This window comes from Myotis brandtii, unplaced genomic scaffold (genome assembly GCF_000412655.1).
Source record: "Myotis brandtii unplaced genomic scaffold, ASM41265v1 scaffold846, whole genome shotgun sequence".
NCBI classification, from domain to species: Eukaryota; Metazoa; Chordata; class Mammalia; order Chiroptera; family Vespertilionidae; genus Myotis; species Myotis brandtii.
This window is the reverse complement of record NW_005371437.1, coordinates 259,080-281,666: the sequence shown is the minus strand read 5'-3', so window position 1 is coordinate 281,666 and position 22,587 is coordinate 259,080. Positions and strand designations below refer to the sequence as shown.

At 42.2% G+C, this 22,587-nt stretch overlaps 1 protein-coding gene across 2 annotated transcripts in view; it reads right to left on the bottom strand.

Annotated features, from left to right (window-relative positions):
• Window positions 1-3,890: 3,890 nt before the first annotated feature.
• The window catches only part of ATP1B4 (ATPase, Na+/K+ transporting, beta 4 polypeptide), a 41,072-nt gene continuing 22,375 nt past the window's right edge, over window positions 3,891-22,587 (bottom strand). Inside the window, exons 3-9 of one of the 2 annotated variants that reach the window (XM_005884673.2) lie at window positions 19,797-19,953; window positions 14,434-14,562; window positions 14,068-14,172; window positions 10,742-10,938; window positions 10,013-10,069; window positions 7,792-7,887; window positions 3,891-7,074 (exon numbers count right to left, since the gene is read on the bottom strand). In XM_005884673.2, coding sequence (XP_005884735.1) covers window positions 6,913-7,074; window positions 7,792-7,887; window positions 10,013-10,069; window positions 10,742-10,938; window positions 14,068-14,172; window positions 14,434-14,562; window positions 19,797-19,953 — 903 coding nt within the window. In that variant the 3' untranslated portion in view covers window positions 3,891-6,912. The remainder of the gene's footprint in view (window positions 7,075-7,791; window positions 7,888-10,012; window positions 10,070-10,741; window positions 10,939-14,067; window positions 14,173-14,433; window positions 14,563-19,796; window positions 19,954-22,587) is intronic. The other variant, XM_005884672.2, reaches the window with a different exon arrangement.

Genomic DNA, 22,587 nt, shown 5'->3' with positions numbered 1-22,587 from the left:
TTAAATTTTTATTTTTTAATTATAATTTACATTCAGTATTATTTTGTATTAGTTTCAGGTGTACAGCATAATGATTAGACAATCATATACTTTACAAAATGTTCCCCCTGATATTTTCATTTCTCACTTGGCACCGTACGTAGTTATTATAATACTAGGGGCCCCCCAGTGCATGAATTTGTGCACCTTGAAAGGAACTGTGGGCCACGAGGCTGCGGTGGGCACAGGGGTGGGTCTCAGCTCATCCTCCACATCCCTGCCTGGCCCCTCCTGCCACGGTCCCCAGTCCCCTGTCTGCCAGCAGCTCCACTCCTGCCACTGCCACTCCCATATGCTGATGGTGCTGCTGGCCCCTTTTGCACCTGCTGACGGTGCAGAGTGATTGGGGCCGGCACCAGCAGCGGGTGCGAGCCGGGCTGGCGCCATCAGCTGGTGCAAGTAGCGGCTGCTGCCCCGATTGCCACTCAGATGCAGGGGGAGGTGGAGAAGCCTTCAGGGGTGATCAGGGCCAGCAGCCACCACTCACACCCACTGATGGCACCAAGTCATAGGGACTGGCACCGGGCACTGGCTGCAGGTGCGAGCAGTGGCTCCGGTGCCGGCTGTGGGTGCGAGCGGGGTCGTCACCGGCAGCGGGTGCAAGGGGTGGCTGCCAGCCCTAATCGTCCCTCAGGAGCAGGGGGAGGTGGAGAAGCCCTGAGTGGCGATCGAGGCTGGCAGCCACCACTCGCACCCACTGATGGCTCTGAGCAATTGGGGCCAGCACTGGGTGCCAGCAGCGGGTACAAACGGGGCCGGTGCTGGCAACAGGAGCAAGCACCGGGCGGGACCGGAGAGTGCGGGAGCAAGGAATTTTAAATAACCACCAGAGATTCACTTCGATGACAGTGACTGGTGCCCTACCTTGGTCTGGCACCCCCACTCACCTGCTCCACCATTCTGCCATGGCCAACGCCCACCATGTTCTGCATGCGCCGTCAGGTGGTCAGCGCATGCCATAGTGACCGGTTGTTCAGTTGTTTGGTTGTTCTGCTGTTCAGTCTATTTGCATACTAGGTTTTATATAGATAGATTGACTACATTTCCTATGCTGTACTTTATATTTTCACTTTCTTTTTCTTCTGTTTTTGTTTGTTTGCTTGTTGTTGTTAATTCTTTCCCAAAGATATTTTTCCATTGATATTTAGAGAGCGTGGAAAGGAGGGGGAGAGACAGAGAGAAACAACAATGTGAACGAGACACATCAATTGGTTGCCTTCTATATGCACCTCGACCAGGACCGGGGAACCTGCAACCAAGATATGTGCCCTTGACCAAAATTGAACCCAGGACCCCTCAGTCCACGGGCTGACACTCTATCCACTGAGCCAAAGCTAGGGCTACAGTGGTTGGCAAACTGCGGCTTTTTAAAAAAAATATTTTTATTGATTTCAGAAAAGAAAGGAGAAGGAGAGGAAGAGAGAGATAGAAATATCAATGATGAGAGAGAATCATTGATTGACTGCCTCCTGCACACCCTCTACTGGAGATCGAGCCTGCAACCCGGGCATGTGCTCTTGGCTGCAATCAAACCTGGGACCCCTTAGTCCACAGGCCGATGCTCTATCCACTGAGCCAAGCCAGCTAGGGCATATTTTCACTTTCTTGATGGTGTCCTTTGAAAGCACAAAAGTTTTCCATTTTGATGAAGTTAAATTTATCTATTTTTCTTTTTGTCACGTGTGCTTTTGATATTATATTTAAGAAACTGTTAATCCAAGGTCACAAAGATTCATGTCTATGTTTTTTTCTAAGAGTTTTATAGTTTTAGCTCTCACATTTAGGTTTTTTATCCATTTGGGTTAATTTTTGTATATGGTATAAAGTAGGAGTCCAAATTCTTTTCTTTCTTTCTTCCTTTTATTTATTTATTTATTTATTTATTTATTTATTTTGCATGTGGATAGCACCATTTCTTGAGGACAGTATTGTTTGACTATTGAATGGACAAAGCACCATTTTCAAAAATCAATTGGCCATATTTGTGTGGGTTTATTTCTGGACTCTCAATTTCATTTCATTAATCTATATGTCTACCCTTATGACAGTACCATACTGTTTTAATTACTCTAGCTTTGTAGTAAGTTTTGAAATTGGGATGCATGAGCCTTCTAAAATCAATTTGTTCTTCTTTTTCAAGACTATTTTGGCTTTTCTGGGTCCCTTGTATTCCTATATGAATTTTAGGATCACCTTGTCAATTTCTGAAAAAAAGAGGAAGTTGGGATTTTGAAAGGATTGTATTGACCCCATAGCCACAGAGCAGACTATGAATGAAGATAAAATTTCCCAATCACTGGATTTGGTTCAGTAGATGTTTCCAGCACTGTACCAGGTTCCAAGGAGTCTACCCACAGAACCTCCACTTAGCGACTGTGTTAGATATCTTCTGTTTGCCCCTCCAAATGTACTCTCTACCCTTCTCCACTCTCTTCCTTGGGAGGCTGATCTATATGGACATCAATGAGCTTCCTTGCCCTCTGGCTTTTGGTTGGGTTTGGCAAATTTACCATCAGAGGTGATCAGAGGGAGGCAGAAAATTAAGTAGGGTACTTATTTTTTTTTTGTTTTCCTCACTACAAGCCCACCTTGAGCTACTTTAGCTCTTCAACAAGTCACCACTTCTCCCACGGTAGTCAATTGTACTCGACTCAGTCCTTCCAAGCTCTGGGAGCCACTAGCCTTGGTTACTGTGCTATCCTCTGTGGTTCTCTACATCTACACACTTATAAGTAACCTCTTTATCAATAACCCCCTTTCCAAATATTCCATTTTGTCAAGTGTACTATTTCTTGTAGGAATCCTGATTGGTATTATGCCCATACAGGAGCCTGCAAGGAAATACATTCTGAAGATTCAGCTGCTAGACTGAGAGCCTATTATATCCTTCTTAAATGTTTTGGATACTGCTATCAGCTTTTCTTCCCTCCTACCCTGAAACTAAATAACTTTGTGAAGTAGGGAGGGCTATTCAGCCTTTCAGCACCTTTTCCCTTGCCCTGTACCTCCATCCATCCTATTCCTCCCCCACCTCTCAACACACACACACACACACACACACACACACACACACACACACCTCTATTTTAAGCTTGGATAAAATCATAATGTAAATCACATTTTTTAATTATTTGATGAAATTACTTTATCATGTTTGGATATTTTAAAAGGAAGTCAGTAAGGAAAATTACTCTAACAAAGAACCTATATGGGAGAAATATATCGGGGTCATGGACCTCTCCCCAATGCAACTATATCAGCCATGTTGACCTTAGGCCAGGGAAGCTTCCAAGGAAAGAAGAGATTCCTACTGCATCCTAGTCTCTGAATCAAATAAGGGAGTGGAATATTTCTGTCATGAATTGCAATTACCACTAGAGATTTGCTCTGAGAGACAGTTTGTGGCCAGATGTGCACTGAAGTCACTTAGCCAATCTTTCATCAAGCAATAGAAGTTTCTTTTGGATTTTGGTTTTCTCCCCACTTCAACTTTCACTTAGTGTTTTTCTCCTACACAAACACATAGAACAATTTATACCTGTACTCAACTTTGATGAAGAAAGAAAGTTTACTCTGACAAAGTCGTCTGAGAAACCAGAGCATAGAGACTGCAAAATAAAAAAATGCTCAGAGTGAAACAACTTAGTTTCATCCTCTCGTGGCTAAACCACAAGAGTTGAAAAAAGGTGGGGGGAGAGAAAGTATTAAATTAATGGGATGTCAATTGTCAAGTTTTCCACCTACATAGATGCCCAATATTCCAGTGGGAAAATCAGTGGTACAGTCTAGGAAAAGGAAATCATACACTTTTTTAAAAAAACTTATTTATTGTTGTCAACAAGTTACCAAGACAATACTAATGTTTTCTACATGAAGATTCCCAGCAAATAAATGCCTAAGAGGTTACTTTAGGATAATGATTTCAGAGAGGGAAGGGGTGAACAATCATATGTCTAAGCATGGACAAAACCATGAAGGCATTTTGAAGTAGTATTTCTCATTGACAATCAAGTAAAACCAAGTGCATTGCAACAAATTATATACAGATCAAACACTGGTATAGCACAGTGTGGGGAACTATTTGAATTAATCCACTAGAAGTTATTGAACTGTTAGAATTCAATTTAATAGTGACTAAATTATAATATCCGATTTTGTATTAAAAAGGTATTTGTTCATGTCCCAGCTGACAACCCAAACTATCCTAGTACTTTTCAACACTTATTTGAAACTGTGGAAACAATGGATTCCATTGAATGAGAAATACTGTATGACAAAAGATTCATAATTCCTTGTTTGTTTAATAGTTAACATATTTAACAGGATAATGTATTATGTATAAACTATAGCACCAGTAATTGAATTCCTGTGAAATGTTAACTATTATAACTCAAATTTGACATATGTTTCAAAATGTTGGGAATATCATTCATTGGTTTTTAAAAAGATGGTACTTCCTGGTAAGCAGCAGCTCAGAGTAGAAAGAGCACTGGACCTGGAGTCAGATGCAATGCAGGTTGTTTTCCCTAAATGCTCTCTAATATCCTTTCCAGATTTAATGTGATCTTTTACTACTGAATCTTGAGAATTTATTTGAGGTGATTTTTAAATGGTTTAAAAGTTATTGTCTTTAAGCATCTTGTCTATTTTTTTGTTAAGGTTAGTTTTTAAAATCGAGTTTGGTAAGGAAGGGTTGGAAGGAGACAGTTGTATTGTTTTTCGTATTTTCCACGGACCTGTTGTCGTATATCTTCTATTACTTGTTAATAGTGGTCAACCCCCCTCTACTCTGTTGTTAAGAGTTGGCAGGAGTTGGAAGGTGTCTGGGAAGGAGATTCCAAAGAGTAACAGCCTTTCTGCCACAAAGCCAAGAGAAAAACACTATCTGAGAGACTGGTGTGATGTGTTTACATAACTGGCTCAAAATCCCAAGATTAAATAGCTTAGAATTTCTTGAGAGTTCGCTTAAGAAAATCTTGCTTTTGTTCTCAGATTTTCTTCTTCCTAACCCAACTAGTGTTTACATCTGCACACCAATATCTGACCAATAGAAATCACAAGCCTAAAATGCCCAAAATTGATCTCAACATCTCCCTCTCCAATCCTGCTTCTCTCTTGTATTCCCAGTCGTGATAAACAATATCACCATCTCACTGGCTCTAGCCAAGCTCAAAACCTCAGAGTCATTCTTGGCTCTTCTTTTTCCCTCATTGCCCATTCCCCAGTCTTGTTCCTCTCCAATCCACTCTTCACATTATGGCTGCCAAAGTGCTCTTTCTAAAATGCAAATATGGTCACAGAGATTCCTTGCTTATAATGCTTTAATGACTCCTTTTCACCTACTGGATAAAATTAAAAGTCCTCTTTTGGTACCTGCATACCTCTCTAGCCCAACCCCCGGTCACCCCCTGCCATTTCCCTGAGCCCTTTATACTCCAATGACATGAACTGCTCACAAGTAACCAAACACACCATAGTCTTTCCTGATTGTGACTTTGCATGTGAAAATTCCCCTGCTACTTTCTCAGCTCAAGTTAGTAACTTTTCTTCATGTTCCAATAGCATTTCCACATACTAGTTTTATAACGCTTGTCACACTATATTGTAGTTACTTCTTCACTTGTTTGTCTTCACTACCAAACTACCAGTTCCTTGTTTGGAACGAAGGTAAACATTATAGAGTAGTTTCAGACTGTGGATGCTTCTAGGTGGCATTTAAGCTAACTTTGGATCCTGAGACACTATGCTATCCTCTAATGTTCACTTCTTCTCCTTGTCCCATCTCTCCCCCTGGTGGAGGTGTTAAGAAGCAGTGGCCAAAGATATGACAAAGCAGCTGGGCTGATCCATACATAGCCTGGATAAACATCTGCTTCATATATTTTTTTAAGCAAATGAAAATCTGGCTAATGGGTCTTGAATTAGGGTTTCCTGCAAGAAGATTTCTGTCTTATAATGTATTAGTTGGCAGACCCTGATTTCAATCCCTAGAGCTGTAGCTGGGGGTCAACACACCCATCCCTTGTGGTCTCAGAGAACATCACACTACTGTCAAACAAATAGCCCAAGAAGAAATAGTGGGTAGAGATCTTCTTCTTTGTTCTCTCCTCTGCCTGAAGATGAGACAACCCTGTTTACAGGAATGTTTGGATGATTACACCATAGATCGAGGAATCAAATACCAATCACATCCACATAATAAGTGTTCTCAAGTCAAGTGGGCCTCACCTCCCCCCAAAAAAGTCATAGGGAAAGTCTTCATCTCTATCCAGAGCAATATCCAGTTAGCATGCTTTCAGTTGAAGATACCCTAGTCTTTGAATCAGTATTTAGCTGCCCATGTGAGACAGCCAGTTTTTCAAGCAGCTTTGGATATAGAATTCCTTAAGTATGATGGCCCTAGATATATTCTGGGTTGGTCTAACTGGTGATTCCCACAGAAGAACCTTGCCAAGCAGGTGGGGAAAAAGTTTATCATCCTAGTTGGGAAGAATCTCACCTCTAAAAACAACAAAGTTTTAGAAAACACAATGAATTTATAATCATCATAGAAATTCTCCTTCATGGCTACTGTGAATTTTATCGTATACTATGTTTGCACTACACTGAGATGTCTAGCAGCAAGAATGGGTTTTAGTTTTAAGTGGGAGGGTAAAGAAAATTAATATAATCTGTCATCAGGAGAAACCACCTTTAAAAAATCAAATAGCTCCCACAATATCATTTTATACATATGTCAAAGGCAAGGAAAGAGGATCTGCTCTTAGGTGTCCAACTGGCTGTGTCCTGATTGAAGAAAAAGAATTCAGGTGCTACCAAGGATAACATGAAATAAAACAGAAACAGATCTGGTGTGTGTGGCCCCCAACATTCTTAGGTTTCTATGTTCAGAGTAAAGATTACCCTACCCACAAAACGATCATTGATGACATCATTTATGATGCCTTTGCCCTTCAGTTGGCACTGCACAGGCACTGCTTGGTTCTTCACCACGTCTGTAAAGTGCATTGCCACCAGCGGGGAGGTGTAGTTAACCTGTAAATGGAAGAACAATGAATTCTAAGTGTGGGGAGGGGTGGCTGTGTGGGAGAGTAATAGGATGAAAGTGATCAGATACTCAGTGCAGGATGGGATAACCTCCAAAAGAGAACTGAGTAAATCCCATGATTCTAAGACACAAATGGCTAAAGCAAATGACATGCTCTCTCTGCCCTCAGACAGTGGGGAAATTACATATTTCTCTCATAAGTCACTGTCAGATGTCTGATTGTCCTCTGGGGAAAACCAGTTCTAACTCAGTATGGTATGATTTCCTGGATATCAAACCATGAATCAAACGGGAACTATCTGTCAAGTTTCTCTGCTAGAGAAGAAGCTTTCACTACCCCAAGGCCTCAAAGGGAGAAAGGGAAGTGAGATTATTGGGCATAATTTAGTGCAATGGCAGTGATTTGTTTGCTCCTGGCTCTGTCACAATGCTATGTGACATTGGGCAGGTCACTTCCTCTCTCAGAACCCTAGTTTTCTATCTGTAAACTGAGGGAATTAGACCACACTATTTCTGAGATTCCTTTACATATGGAAAGGAGTAGTTGTGATAGGAATTGGTAGAGTGGACTCCTGGTATTGGCCAGCAGCTGTTCACCTTTCTGTTACTACCCTCTGCTCCCTAACTCTCACAGATCCCAGCCAGCTTTTCCTTTGGCTCTGAGCCCTTTTTGGCAACAAAGACTGAAGGGGATACAGGCTTACGTGAGTCATTTTGCCGTAGTAAGGGTAGTAGCGGAGGTCAAAAGAAGCCGACTCTGGATAGTAATTGATGGATCGGATGTCGTTTTCATCACCTCTCTGTAAGTAAAAGCAGGCATATATGGGGTGCTGGGTCACTTGGTTGGAGCCTGAGCTAAAGGGACCTATGCCCCAGGTGAAATCACTGTGAGTCCCACAACCACCTCTCCCAAGAAGACCATGGAAGCAGAATGAGACAAAGCTCAACCCAGACCTATCCCCAGAGAACCATTTCCAGGAAGAGATTGTGCCTTGGCTTTTCAGTTCAAAAAATACTGACTAGAAGGCCTGAACTGAGGAGGCTGAAGATGCTCAGTATGGCTCTGTGCTGGCTCTTAGGAGACCCAGACAGAAGGGCTCCAAAGGGCTTGCAGTACCTGGTGCTTCTCTGGCAAGAGGACTTAACCATGCCAGCCCCTGCTCAAAGAATCATATTGGGCCTGGCTCCCAGTGTTGGACTTTGGAGCTGAGGCGGCTGTAAGTTGGAACATGTTTAGTAAATCCCACCCACAACAACTTACCCACTGTGGATTTGGTTCTGTTGGAAGTCAGACCAGGTGCACAGGGATACAGCCTATAGTTGCCTTACCTAAACTCATGTCTCTGATCACATTTCCTGTATTGCTTAATTACAGTAGGTGAAGTCAAGAGGATAAGCAAGTGAGGCCCAGTACTAGATTAAATAAACAAGTCTACCCTCATCATATCATGCCAGTTAGGGGATTGCCCATTCTGCCTATGCATTAGTCTTGCCCTAAATAGCAGAAGTCTGGGGGCTAATAAGGGACAAATTGTGTATCACTACTAGGAAATCACTCACTAGGGTCATGTGATGACTTCTATCAATATAGTATAATCGTTCTTAGTATAAACAGTTTTCCTTAATGTATTCTAGTAATTACCTCATCCTGCTTGATTTCCACAAGTGGGTGTAGATTGACCAGTATTGATTATTATAGAATGCATAAAGACCCTTAATATTTCTTTTTTTAAATAAAAGAACATTTTCAGCGAGGTTTGATGTAAGCCGAAAAATGAATGGCTTCCATTCAATTAATATACTAGTTTCAGACAGAGTTGGTCTTTATGATTTATTTACATATTCTTCTAAAGGGCTATGAAATTCATTTTTGTGAATGGTATGTGGAATCAATTCTATTAGTTTATGGTCATGCCTCGCATGTCTGTATATTTATTTACACATAATCACATGCATGTGAGCAAAATGAATATTTTTCTACCTGTTCACCTGGCAAACAAGGCCTGACCTTTCAAAGCTCATCTTCAGCATCACCATCCTCCACGTCAAAGCCCCCACTGCACCTTTCATAGCACCTGTAATACTTAATTGCCCTGATTTCAGGGAGTCATATTTATCTTTGCACTCCCAACACCTAGCAAAGTACCTGATCTATAATAAGTGATCAGTAAATGCTGCCTTTACTGCTTTCTGATCTGCCACCATCAAGACTAGGGTTTTGAGCTGAATTTCTAGTACTGAAAATGGCATTACCTGGCTTCACACAATTGCAAGACAATTGTCCAGGGCTTGAGATACAGTTGATGCTGTCAAACAGGAGGGAGCTACTGCCAATTTAAGAAGCAAATCCCAGATCTAGGGCTTTTTCCTACAAAGGAGCTAATTGGGGCAGATGAGATAGGAGTTAATGGTCCCTCCAAGGACAGTTAATTAGCATATTAATGGAGTTCTGTTTACACTCCCTTGTAGTCATTTGTTATTGCAACACCAGTGCCCTGGCCATTGCTACAAAAAGTGAAATTCAGTTTTAAAAGCAGGGACTAATGACTCTAATAAAAGCTGTTTGTTTAGTTCAAAGAAACAAGTAATTAGAGCAAAAAACAAAAGTGTAAACAGAATCTCAGTTAATGACTTGGCACATTATTGTTCCCTGCTGTGGCCCTTAGCTGAGGTTCAGTCTTTGGCTTTCACAGGTATAAATCAGCACACACACACACACACACACACACACCACGAACACACAGGAAATGAATGCTTTCTGGAAATACGGAGGCCTGAAATTACTAAAGGGAGATGTAGTTTTGAAAAGATTAACCCTTCCCCTAACCCATAGTGAACCATCCACAGTAAAGCCTTGGAAAGTGTGAGCCACCTTTTTGCATGAAATAGATGTGCTAGCAATGCTTACTCAAAAAGTCACTTTACCTGAACTTTGCAGGAAACTTTCACAGGATCTCCAAGCTCAGGACGAAAACCTACAATCTGTCAAAAGAAAATCAGCGTGCTTTTTAAAAAACAAAAATAAAAAAGCAAAACAGATTTGATAGTAAAAATGAGGCTTTTATAAATCCCCTCTGAGTCATCCCTTCCTTAGGCATAAGCTTAATGTTTTCTGCCCTCTCACAAATGTTACAAAAAGCAAAAAATGTAAAATATCTTCAGAGCTGTGCAGCTCAGCTTACGCCTTGTATTTGTGCCTGACATTCATACAGTGGTAATTGCAGTAAGAAAACCCTGAAGGTGTAATTAACTTTCTGGTTTCAATAGGGGAGTGCCTGGTAAGCCTTTGCCACACCTCTAAGACATGGCAGGAGAGAAGGAAAATGCATTTATTGTGATATGAGAATTGTCCCTCACCCCACCCCATATCAATCCTTTGTTCCAAACAGCTCAGGATCTCATTCCTGACAGAGGGCATCAAAGGGGGGGGTGGGGAGGTTTGGGGGTGTGGGAGAAGAATGGAAATGGGGAATTTCCAAGGAGAAAAAAAGAATTATTGCTCGGTAGTTTTTCCGGTTGTTTATGTTACTGATGCTGTCAGTAAAAATGGCCAAATTGGCAGTGTGTGAAGACAGAGCCCAAGAGAAATGGAGTGTCCAGAGCCCTCCTATCCAGCTTATCCACTTATTGCCAGATTGTCAAGGGCCAATATACCCGGTTCATCTTTAGAAGGATGCAGGGCTGTCCAGTAGAGTAGCCAAAAGTAGGGTCTTCCAGGCCAGAGCAATTCTTCAGGAAGGAGCGCTTAAATTGGCAGGCCTTCTTGTCCTCATCTTCATTTCCATCTTGGATGAAGTATTGCCCTGGAGGACAATCTACATTCATTTCCTCTTGAAGACTGTCATTATAACCTAAAGTGTGTGTGGGTAGCAAGGAGACATGTTAGATGGGTGCTACATGGGAAGACCATGTTTTCAGTAGTCCTCCTCCCTAGTTTCCTTTCTCCACCTTGCCTGTGCTTCTCGGAAAGCCTGTTCAATCTGTCCTAGCCCCCGTGACATGGCATCAGGTCAAGGCCCTTCATCAGCAACATGTCTCCAGGATGCTTTATAGGTTATTCCCCTCAGCCCACTTTGATTGACTACCCTCTTGCTTCTCATTTCCTCAGAACTTTTAACTATCCATCTCTGGGTCACTTTATAACTTCTACTTTTCATCATTTCTTTTCAGATATGGTAAATTGTAAATGTGGAACTCCACCTCTTCTACTTCTGGGAATGGGATAGGCACATAGTAGGCAGATTTCGGAAGAGGGACTGCATCAGGTCAAGGCATGGCATATAAGAGGCAGCAAAGCTCCTGCGTTAAATCTCCTTAAGCTCAGCCTAATAGACATATCCCTTTGAGGTCAATGAGAGGCACCTGATGCAAGAGAGTGAGAAGCGTGTGTTGTGAGACAGGTGAAGGGGGAGGAAGAAGAGGAGAAAGAGGAGGATAAAAAGGAGGAGGAGGAGGAAATAAAAAAGTTCCTCATTCTTTACAAAGGGAAGTTAGCACTACAAAATAGAAGCTTAGGTTGAAAGACAGAAGCCAATGACAACCATAGCATCTCCATTTAGACGCAGTAGTTCTCAACCTTCTGGCCCTTTAAATACAGTTCCTCATGTTGTGACCCAACCATAAAATTATTTTCGTTGCTACTTCATAACTGTAATGTTGCTACTGTTATGAATCGTAATGTAAATATCTGATATGCAGGATGGTCTTAGGTGACCCCTGTGAAAGGGTCGTTCGACCGCCAAAGGGGTCGCGACCCACAGGTTGAGAACCTCTGATTTAGAGGGTGAGAGGGTGAGATCTTGTCTACTGAGACCTGAAGCAATGTAATGGAATGTTACATTGAATGGAATGTAACATGTGTCCAAGGTACACTTGTCAGGGAGAGAGCTGAAAGGGGCTATCTGTGAGCTGACTTTTTGGGCTACTAGATGTCATAGATCTAGGCTTTGGAAGTTACTGCATTAGTTCAAATTTGGTTCTAAATGATAATGTTAGTCCTGTTAGATCTAGCCCCTGTGCATTCATGTTCCAAGTAGCTCAGCTTTTTCAGAGGAGATTGTGTACCTATGACCTACCAGAGGTAAAACTCTAAATGTACTGCTGGATCTTCATCTAGACAGGTTGTGACCTGGGTTTTATATTATTAGGAAGCAACTGGGAATTTTAAATCTATTCCAGTTATGGCTAAGCCTTTATTATTCCTCAGACAAAGCTACATTCAATTCAAAGTTTTGCTTTAATCATTTTTTTAGAGCAAGAACTATGTTCAAATAACTTTCTAAATAGAAGCTCTAATCATGTGCTCATTGTTTCTCTTGAGGTAGTTCCATAAAAAATAATGTGACATGGGCATGACCCGTATTGCAAAATCCCAGTCCTCTTGGGAATGAAATTGATACTCTGGGATTTCTATTTCAGAGATGTGTTCCTTTTAAACAGGGCACATTATCTATGCTTACGAACAACAACAAAAAACCCCAATGCTTTTCCTAATGTCCCCCACTTCTGTCATCAGGTCAGAAGTGGTATTTCTCCATCTATTAGCTTCTCAGGAAATTCCTCAGCCGAGATTCCAGCAGTACATTTGCAGTAGCTCACAAGCATTTTGAAAGTAAAGAAGATATTGTGCTGGCTATGATGTCCAAGACATTTGGGGGGTCAAAAATTGAACTACATGGACTCAGAAAGAACCCAGCCATCTGAAACTTAGAGTTACCCCAAATAACACCAGTATTACTTATACAAAGCTGAGTTTCTAATTCTTGGTCATATGCCAGCAGCAAAGAATTATGAAAAGCAGCACTTCTCAAGCTTTAAAGGTCATACAAAGTGACCCGTGGATCTTGTTAAAATGCAGGTCCTTATTCAACAGGTCTGGGGTGGGCCTGAGATTCTGCCTTTCTAACAAACTAACAAAAGGATGCTTATGTAGCTGGTCCCTGGATTATGCTTTGAGTACCAAGGGTGTCAAGAACATGGACGTGGGTTTAAACACTGGTTCTGCTAGGAGACTTTGATCATGTTACTCCCCCTTTCTGAGCCTCAGTTTCCCCATTTGTAAAATGAGACAATACACTCTGCTATGCAGGGTTAAAATTAAATGACAAAATTTATTCATTTAATGAACACTTTCTATCACATAAGAAATTGTTTTCCTCTTAATTCAGTGCACATTCTGCTGGCCACTCCCACCTCACCCTCTCCCATTTCAGCCAGGCCAGGTCAACCAAATTAGTCTAACTGGCTTTTCCCCCACAAATCATAGGTCAATAATGTAAACTCACTGGAGCTCCTCTTTCATAGCTGGATAAATACAGAGGTTGTGTGCTCTGTGTTTAACTCTAACCAAGCTGCTACCTCAGTTTTCAACCTGTGGAAGGGCTTTTCAAAAAGCCATTCATTAGTTACTGAAAATGTATATGATGACACTATAGACATAAGCATCTTGAAAACACTTCTGATTAAAATGTAGGAGTGACTGTTACCCAAAGTTTCTTCCTCTAACTCCCTCTGGAATGCTGTTAAATAAAGACCCTTGCTTTCTTACTTCAAGATGGCCCATCTCCAAGAAATGAATTATCTTACCTTGAGAAAGTGTAAGAGATAGGGACCTTTCAGTTCTGGAGAACATCCTTCTTTTCTCACCACTAACCCCCTCCCCCAAATTATATTCTAATAACTGATCAGTATTGAGCCATCTTGATGTGCCCAGGACATAACTAGGTATTTGTAGCGTGTTCAAGAAGAGAAGACAGGTTCTCTGCCCCAATTGACTTATCAGATTGCTGGGAAGTTGGCTTATATGTTTTCAAGGAAACAAACAACCATAAATTAGAGCAGTTTTGAATGTATCTACAGGTTTTGAGGGAGATGCAAGGTAAGGAATGGGCTCGGGTTAGTAAGAGTGGGTCAGGTGAATTTTGAATTCCCACCCACAACCTTTCCAAAGAGGTTTGCACCATTCAGAGGAACTTACTTACCCTGGAGAAAGCCATTTAGGCTAATCACATAATGCTGCCAAGTGTCAGGTTCAGAAACGTTGAAGTTGAAGTTAAGGCTATGGGCGAAGGGTCTGATCATAACTCCTGGCAATGAAAACAGGTCTTGGATATATTAACCCATTCTTGGGATAATTTTTTTGGTATTGATTCCCATGAAACCATTTCCCCCCAGGCAATCAAAATGAAAAGGATCATAATTTGCCAAGTCCCAATTTACTTTTACTCTTAATAATTGAATCCCTAAGTCATTACTGGGAAGAGCCAAAGTTAATTGAGGCTAAACATGCTGTGCAAGTAGATTTCTGTCCAGCAAGTTCTGATAACACAGGGCATTTGGGCACTCACCAGGAGGCTTCACCCTCTCAGTGAATGTTGGCATGTAAGGACCGATGGTCAGAAATAGCGTGTACATGCAGAGAGTGATCACAGCAGCCAGGGAGGCGTAGAAGAAGAAGTAAATGACTAAGATCAAGCCTGCAGAACAATCAGAGATGAAAGTGGTCAGTGCTTGCCAACAGATTCTGCCTCCTCACTTGAATTTATGAACCAGAACCAATCCAAACATATGAGATGGCTTTTTTTTAATGCCCCAGATTCAGTATATCCTTCCTTGCTCATTCAGATTTCACCAATTTGGAATTGGTGAGAATTGTGTCAGAGGTCTGATTGCAGTTTACCCTACAGCATCTTTGATGGAAGGGCTTGCTGAGCAAATGATAACCATGAACAAGATTACAGAATAGAGTTTAAAGTACTGCAGTGAGTAAATTGCTTAGGAGTCCTCTGGGCAACAGTTGATGTCCTAAGTACAAATCATTCTTCACTATTTATTAAAGCAGATGCCCTGAAGAGTCTTAGAAGCTTGGTTCCAGTGATTATATGTATTTACAATGGATGGAAACAGCATTTATTTTCACATAGCCTATAATTCAAACTTTTGATTAATTTCCATGGGACTTTCCCCTAATCAAGGTAAAGTGAGGTTTCACCCTATTTATTTTATATCTTATTCATCTTTAGCAAAAGTTTAAGTGGCTCTGCTTTTCAAAAAGAACACTAGCACAGGACAGGAAAGGGAAGAGTAGGAAACTATGCTTAATTATTGACACTTGCTACTTGTGAGTTCTACCTGTGAGCTTGGGCAAGTTACAGAACCTCTCTGCACCCAAGATTCCTCATAAGTAAAATGGGAATAAGGTTAGCACTTACCTCATATCCTTCTCCATATTTGTATCAGTACAGTAGTCCCCACTTATCCACGGTTTTGCTTTCCATGGTTTTAGTTACCCATGGCCAACACCATGGTCCAAAGATATTAAATGGAAAATTCCCAAAATAAACAATTCATAAGTTTTAAAATGTGCGCCATTCTGAGTAACATGATGAAATCTCACACCATCCAGCTCCATCCTGCCCAGGACATGAATCATCCCATTGTTCAAGCTATCCACACTGTATATGGTATGCACTCATTAGTCACTTAGTAGCTGTGTTGGTTATCAAATCTTCTGTCACAGTATCACAGTGCTTGTATTCAAGTCACCCTTATTTTATTTAATAATGCCACATTCACATAACTTTTATTATAGTATCTATAATAATAAAAGCATAATATGCTAATTAGATCAGACGTCCTTCCGGATGAAGCCTGGGCTGCGAGGGAAGCCCAGGTCCCGGGTGTCAGAGGGAAGCCAGTGCTGGCAGCCAGGGCAAGGAAGGCCTACTCTTGCATGAATTTCACGCATCAGGCCTCTAGTATTATTATAATTGTTCTATTTTATTATTAGTTATTGTTAATCTTTTACTGTGCTTAATTTATAAATTAAACTTTATCATAGGTATGTATGTACAGGAAAAAATTTTAGTATATGTAGGGTTCACATCCACTGGGAGTCTTGGAATGTATACCCTGAAGATAAGGGGGACTACTGTATCTGAAAGTCAGTCTTTCCTTATATCCTATCCTGACCTTACCACTTCCTAACTATTTAATCTTAGACATCTGAACCTCAATCTTCTCATATGTAAAATGAGGACAATAATAGCACTTGAATAATGCACATAAATAGCATAGCACAGCCTGGCAGATACCAAGTATTCTATAAATAGCAGTCTTCATTATTACTATTATTAATATTACTGTTACTATAGGACCAGAAGCATAAGTGTGTGAATTCCTCCTCTGTGGGCTATATTAGAATTAGCTTTGCCCAGGATTAGGCAGCACAGAGTGAGGTAAATAAGAGTGAAATTGTTGCTGAGAAGCTCTTTCCAAGTCCTCCTTGGGCTCTTTCAGCCAACAATATCTGGCTCTGCTCACAACAGTGACATGATGTTGGAACTACACATTTGAACTGAATCATGAACCAGAAACTGGAACAAACCACATAACTTTGCTATACCCAAACCCGATTCCAAATATTAATTTTTAAATTGAACCATGAACCAAATAATTAACCAAAATGATTGGAGAAGGAGAAAAAAATCCTTAGTAATCCAACTAGAAATGGAACCTCTATGTTTTATAAGATAAACTAAAGCAGAACTGGAACATGAACACATTGATTCAGCTGGAGTCCCTGGAGAAGAAATAGCAGCACCTGTGTGCCTGTGATACTTGGCTACTGACCAGTGGCTGTTCTAATGGGATGTGCCCTGTGTCATCTCCTCCATTCCTTTACCCTCATCCCCATCCTAGGAATGGATCAACAGCTGAAGCCATGCTCGAGAACTGGAAGACTTAGTTGCATGGATGAAAGGAAAGCAATAAAATACAGGTAAACTCCCTTGGAAACATCTTCCTTCCTGCCTACAATGTGTGAATGGCACTAGCAATGAGTCCTCTCAGCCTTACAAAGGAATCTGTGCCCTGGAATCTCAGCCACAGGCAAAACCAAGCACCATACCCATCTGAACTCATTGACCCCATCAACCCTTTCTTCTCTGGATGTCCAAGTTTTAATTGGCCACTCCTGTAGGCAATCCAAGGCTCTCTTCTGAATGCTCCACCCAAGTATGGGTAGACCTGGATATCTTAGATAGACTAGGTACCCATGATCACAACTCTTCACTCCTCCCACCAAATCACCCCCATCAGTTCCTGAGGCCCTACCCATCAGGGCCTTGCTCATTGCCACAGTTCATGAAGATGGTGCAGTGTTCTGGCAAGAGAATGAGCCCCAGTGTTCATCCAATCTGGGTTTGACTCTCGGTACTGTCACTTATCAACTCTGTCACTTTAAACAAATTACCCTCTCTAAGCCTGTTTCTGCATCTGTAAAATGGGGATAATAATATTACTACATCAAATGGTTCTTGTCAGTATCCAATAAAATAACATGTAGTTCCTAAGAATAGAGGTTGCCCAGCTACCAAAAGAAAAGCATATATATATATATATATCCCTAATATGCAAATAGACTGAACGGTGAAACAACCGGTCGCTATGACATGTGCCGACCACCAGGGGGAGTACTCAGAACATGGCCAGTGTTGGCAGCAGGCAGCAGAGTGCGGACGGAACATGGCAGGTGTCGGCTGCGGCAGGATGGTCAGGTGAGCAGGGGTGCCAGACCAAGGTGGGGTGCCGGTCACTGTCATCGGGGTGAGCCTCTGGTGGTTACTCAAAATTCTTTGCTCCCATGTGGCACAGTCCCGCCTGGCACTCGCACCTGCTGCCGGTGCTGGCCCCACTCGCACCTGCTGCAGTGCCTGGTGCCAGCCCTGATTGCCTCTGAGGGCTTCTCCACCTCCCCCTGTTCCTGAGGGGGTGATCGGGGCAGCCGCCGCTGCCTGCACCTGCTGCTGACACCAGCCCCAATTGCTCCACACGTTCAGCAGGTGTGAGTGGGCCAAGCAGCGGCAGCGGGAGCAGCGCTGCAGGCAGATAGGGGACCAGGGGCCACAGCGGGAGGGTCCGGGTGGGCCGAGACCCGCCCCTGTGCCTACCGCAATCTCGCAGCCCATAGTTCCTTTCAAGGTGCACGAATATGTGCACTGGGCCCCTAGTACTATAATAATAGGTGGGTGATTATGTTGGTCATGTTGCTGTACAAGCTCAAGTGGACACCTAGTTCTCAAGCAAGAGGGCAGCAAGGCGTATGTTTGAAGGCCTAAACATTAGGATCACTATTTTCCCTTTGCTCAGGGGTAGCTGAACAGAAGCCAGAATTCCTGGACTGTCCTTAGACCTGCACCCAGAGGCCTGGATAGGGCCTACTGTGCAGTGTCCCCACTGCAACATCTTCCCTGGACACTTGAACCTTCCTCCCTCATTCCTACTTACTGGCCTGTCACTTGTTCTCCACGGGAGCAATTTGAATAAGCTCATCTGATTAAGTTCCAATTGCTGGCTACTTGGGGGTTAATGTAGGGCACCCTCTCCCAGAATCACACTTGCTTCTCACAAGGCCTGATTTTTCAGTCCTCTTTAGGCAAGGGAGAAACAGCTGTGCCCCCTTTGGAGCCCCAGTGAGTGTCCAGTATTTGTTTGCAGCTTCAGAATGTTGGAATGTTCCCTGAATGGTACATTTGTTCCAGTTGAGCATTTGAGGGATATACAGGGGTGGGGTTGAGAACTGAGGAAGGGTGAAGGGAGGTGGATGTTCTTCAGAGTCCCACACTTGCTATTCCTAATTCCAGGAAGCAGGACTAGCTTCACCCTGACTGCACCCTAACTGACCTGAATTAGAAACATAAATGATGAGGGAGAGAATTCTCAGCCAAAGGGCCTCTAGAAGTCATGACCATCAACTTCAGCAACTTAGACCCTTGGCACTAGGGAACTCTTATTTCATCCATGGTGTTCTCTATTTTTTTTCCTTCTCCAAACCAGCAGCTGCTCTTTTTCTGGGCTGCACAGAGAGTGTGGCAAGTGTGAATTTGACCACAGGCAAAATCTCCTGAGGAGAAGGCTCAGCACTAATAGTTTAAGAGGTGAGTAGGACCCTGGGAGAGGAGTGCTGGGGGAGTTGTGAAGTGGAAGTGGTGGCAGCATGTGATTCAAAGAGGAAATACTAAAAATGTGATTCCGCTGTTGATCAAGTGATGTGGGTGGGGGCTCAACCTTAATCTCTAGAAATTATCCTTTCAAACCTGATTTCTCTGTGTACATCATGGGAGTGTAAACCACCAAAAAAGCTGGGTTTAGGGGCTGGCCTCCTGACTCTCTGACATTTCTAGGTGAAATTATGAGGCTTTATAAATCCTTGGTCAGGTTAGCAGGGATTTGAGTCTCATATCCTAGAAGTAGTTTTCAGAGTACTTTCAACTTTACAATGATAACATCCTGTTGGAGCCTCATGCTGATCCTGTGAGAGAGGCAAGAAAGGGATTGTTCTTTCATTTGGAGGGTGAGGAAACTGAGGTTCAGTGAAGGTAAATATAAACCCAAGGTCACACAGATAGAAGGTGACAGAGCTGAGACTTTTAAAAATGTCTGTGCTTTCCAATTCATTCTTACTCTCTGCATTGCAAATGTTTTTGAACCCAGAAGATTTCAGCCATACAGTCAATTTTGTTCACCCACTTGGAGTTTGTTCTGATGGCATCTGCCCATAGTCCAGACATTCCCCTAAGCATTGATCCTTTTACATGATACCTAAGAAAAGTTTGCAGACAAGCCCATCCAACATATGGTAAACGAGTCCTGTACACCAAGCCAAAAGGAAAGGACACTTTAGTGGGGCACTGGGACAACTGGGACTTACTCCAACTCTGACCTGTTCGGGCCAGAGACATCCTTTTCTCCGGATCCCACAGGTACTCATTCATGATCTGCAATTTCCGCCACCAGGTGTTGCCTGTTGGCTGACCCTGACCCTCTTCCTCATCCTTTTCCTCCTCTTCTTTCACCTCCTCTTCCTCCTCCTCTTCCTCCAAATTGGGTACCACCATCACCCGAGCCTCTTCTTCTGCTTCTTCCTCTTCATCTGCTAAGTAGTTCTGATTCACTTCATCCTGATCATCCTGGAACAGTGACAAAACATAATCCCCTCTTTGAAAAAAATTTCCAGTGGCACATCCCACCAGCCAAATATAAATGGAAAACGACTTAATATTTAGAGATGCTTCAAATTTCCACTTCCCCATAAACATACCCATTGTTACAAGAGATATTTTCTTTCTCTCTGTTCTTTTGAAAGAAATATCCTTTCTATGACCATTTTGATTCAATATCTTTTCCATAGAGGTATAAGTTTTATTCTCAGCTTTAGGTATTTAGGCTCTTCCTCCAGGACTGCTTGTATCATTATTCTGTCCTGGGGCCTTGGCCTCCTGCTTCACGTTGTCTGGCTTGTCAGGACAGAGCTGAGCTCAACGCTGGAGGATGGAGTAGTTTTAGACATTTGTGTCTATGATGGTAAATTCTCAGTCCATACCAGCTTTATTTTAACACCCTGTACACTTTCAGCTGCTCCACCTCACCATCCCAAGTTGTGGCTAAAAATAGCCTTGGATAGACATCAAATGGAGAGGCCAATTGCTATACCCCTTCTCAAAATGTAGACTGCCTTCCCAACTCCCAACAGAAACAAGTGATGAGGGTGGGGGTTGCTATTTGCTGCTTCTCTGGCTGTTGCCTGGTCTGGAACTTCTTTCTGTCTTAAGCTGATTTAAAAGATCACCTGAGGGCTAATACCCCAACTGACACTTCCTTAGTCTCCATCCCTCCAAAACCCTATACGCTAGGCAAAAATCTGGGCACATAGTAAGTGCTCAGCACATTTTTGTTGATTGACTGATTGCAGCCATTACTTGAGATCTGAAACTGTAATATTCTCTGAGTGGTTCTAAGGGGAAAAAAAACCCAGACTTCACCAAATGGTATTTCAAATGCCTCCCAGCCACAGGCCAGAGTTGGATCTTTGTTCTTTGTGGATCTGCCAAGGCTCACTGCAGCAGCAGAAAATGAGGTCGCCCTCCCTTCTCTCTAACTGTCCAAATCTGCAGAGTGGCGGGGCCTGTGCACCTGTTGGGGTTGAAAGTGTTGAATGATAGAGGCCAGGGGCTCCATGCTGCCCCCTCCCTGCTCGATTCCTCAAAGGCCATTTAGAGGACACTCAACTAAAAATTCTGCCATTAATGGGGAGAGGCCTCAGAAAACTAGATTGTTCAGAATCAGTAAAAGTGATATAGAATGATAAGGCTCTACTCAGCATTCAGTCTGCCCAGCCCTATGTAACTCTTGATTATAAGCACTCTGGAATTACTCCCTAATTTGTTCGAATGTACAGCTTTATATCACACACTATATCAAAACTGACAGTAACCTTGGAGATTCACTTGTCCATCTGAGGCTCAAAGAGGGAACAAGCTCTAAACAGAGCCACACAGCAAGTTCATGATAGAATTGTCAGTCCCAGAACTTTTATCTCCGATACTCTAGACCAGCGGTTCTCAACCTGTGGGTCGCGACCCCTTTGGCGGTCAAACGACCCTTTCACAGGGGTTGCCTAAGACCATCCTGTATATCAGATATTTACATTACGATTCATAACAGTAGCAACATTACAGTTATGAAGTAGCAACGAAAATAATTTTATGGTTGGGTCACAACATGAGGAACTGTATTTAAAGGGCCAGAAGGTTGAGAACCACTACAGTATAAATGGAATAATGTGAACCAGTCATATAGGTTTGGCCATTTCCAACTGGATTACATAGAACAATGATAGGAATAAACAGGACCTGGCTTTCTGAGGCCTTCCATTCTAGTTCTTTTCCCTAGTCTGTCATATGTCTTGTAGAGATCACCAGTCTGTCCTGAGAATCAGTGTCTTTAAATATTGTTAAATATTTTTTAATTGCAAACTGTACTTATAGTACAGTTTGGTTGAAAGAATCAAGTAGAATGATATGCAGGAAAGCTTTTAAGAGCTCTGAAACACTATAGAGATGCAAGAAGCTATTATCACTAGAGTTATTTTAGAATAACTGAAACTACATCGAACTTGCATTTATTTCCCTACTCTCTTTGTACAGGTATAGGCTGTACTGTACAATTATCAGCTTCTTCTAGCATAACTCTCTAAAATTCCCTGCTGCATAAGGCAAGGATGAATTGTAATTTATTATACTTGGTTTTGTTCCTGAATTACTTTATACATATATATTCTTTCCTACCTGCAGGGGCCATATTTTCTTTGGCTTCTCCTTTTGTGTGGCTCCATCTGTACTTGGCAATGTTGTATTCAGAGGGTACTCTCTGTTAATTATTTTACAACTAGAAACTAAGAAGCTTATTGAATAGGTAAGAGGCCTAAGAAAAAAAGTCCCACACTTGTGTGGATATAGTAGGGTAAAGTAGAAACTGCTTCCAAAAGAAAATCTACTTCGAGTTTCTAGCTGTCCTCCAGTGCTGGATGGCTTCATAATGAAGTTTGAAAAAAATGGCAATTTCTAGTCAAGATAAATACTGATTTATGATTTTCTGTTGTCTTACTGTCCAGAAACAGAAAATTAGAATAAATGAAAAGCCCCCCCCCCCCCTCTCTCTCC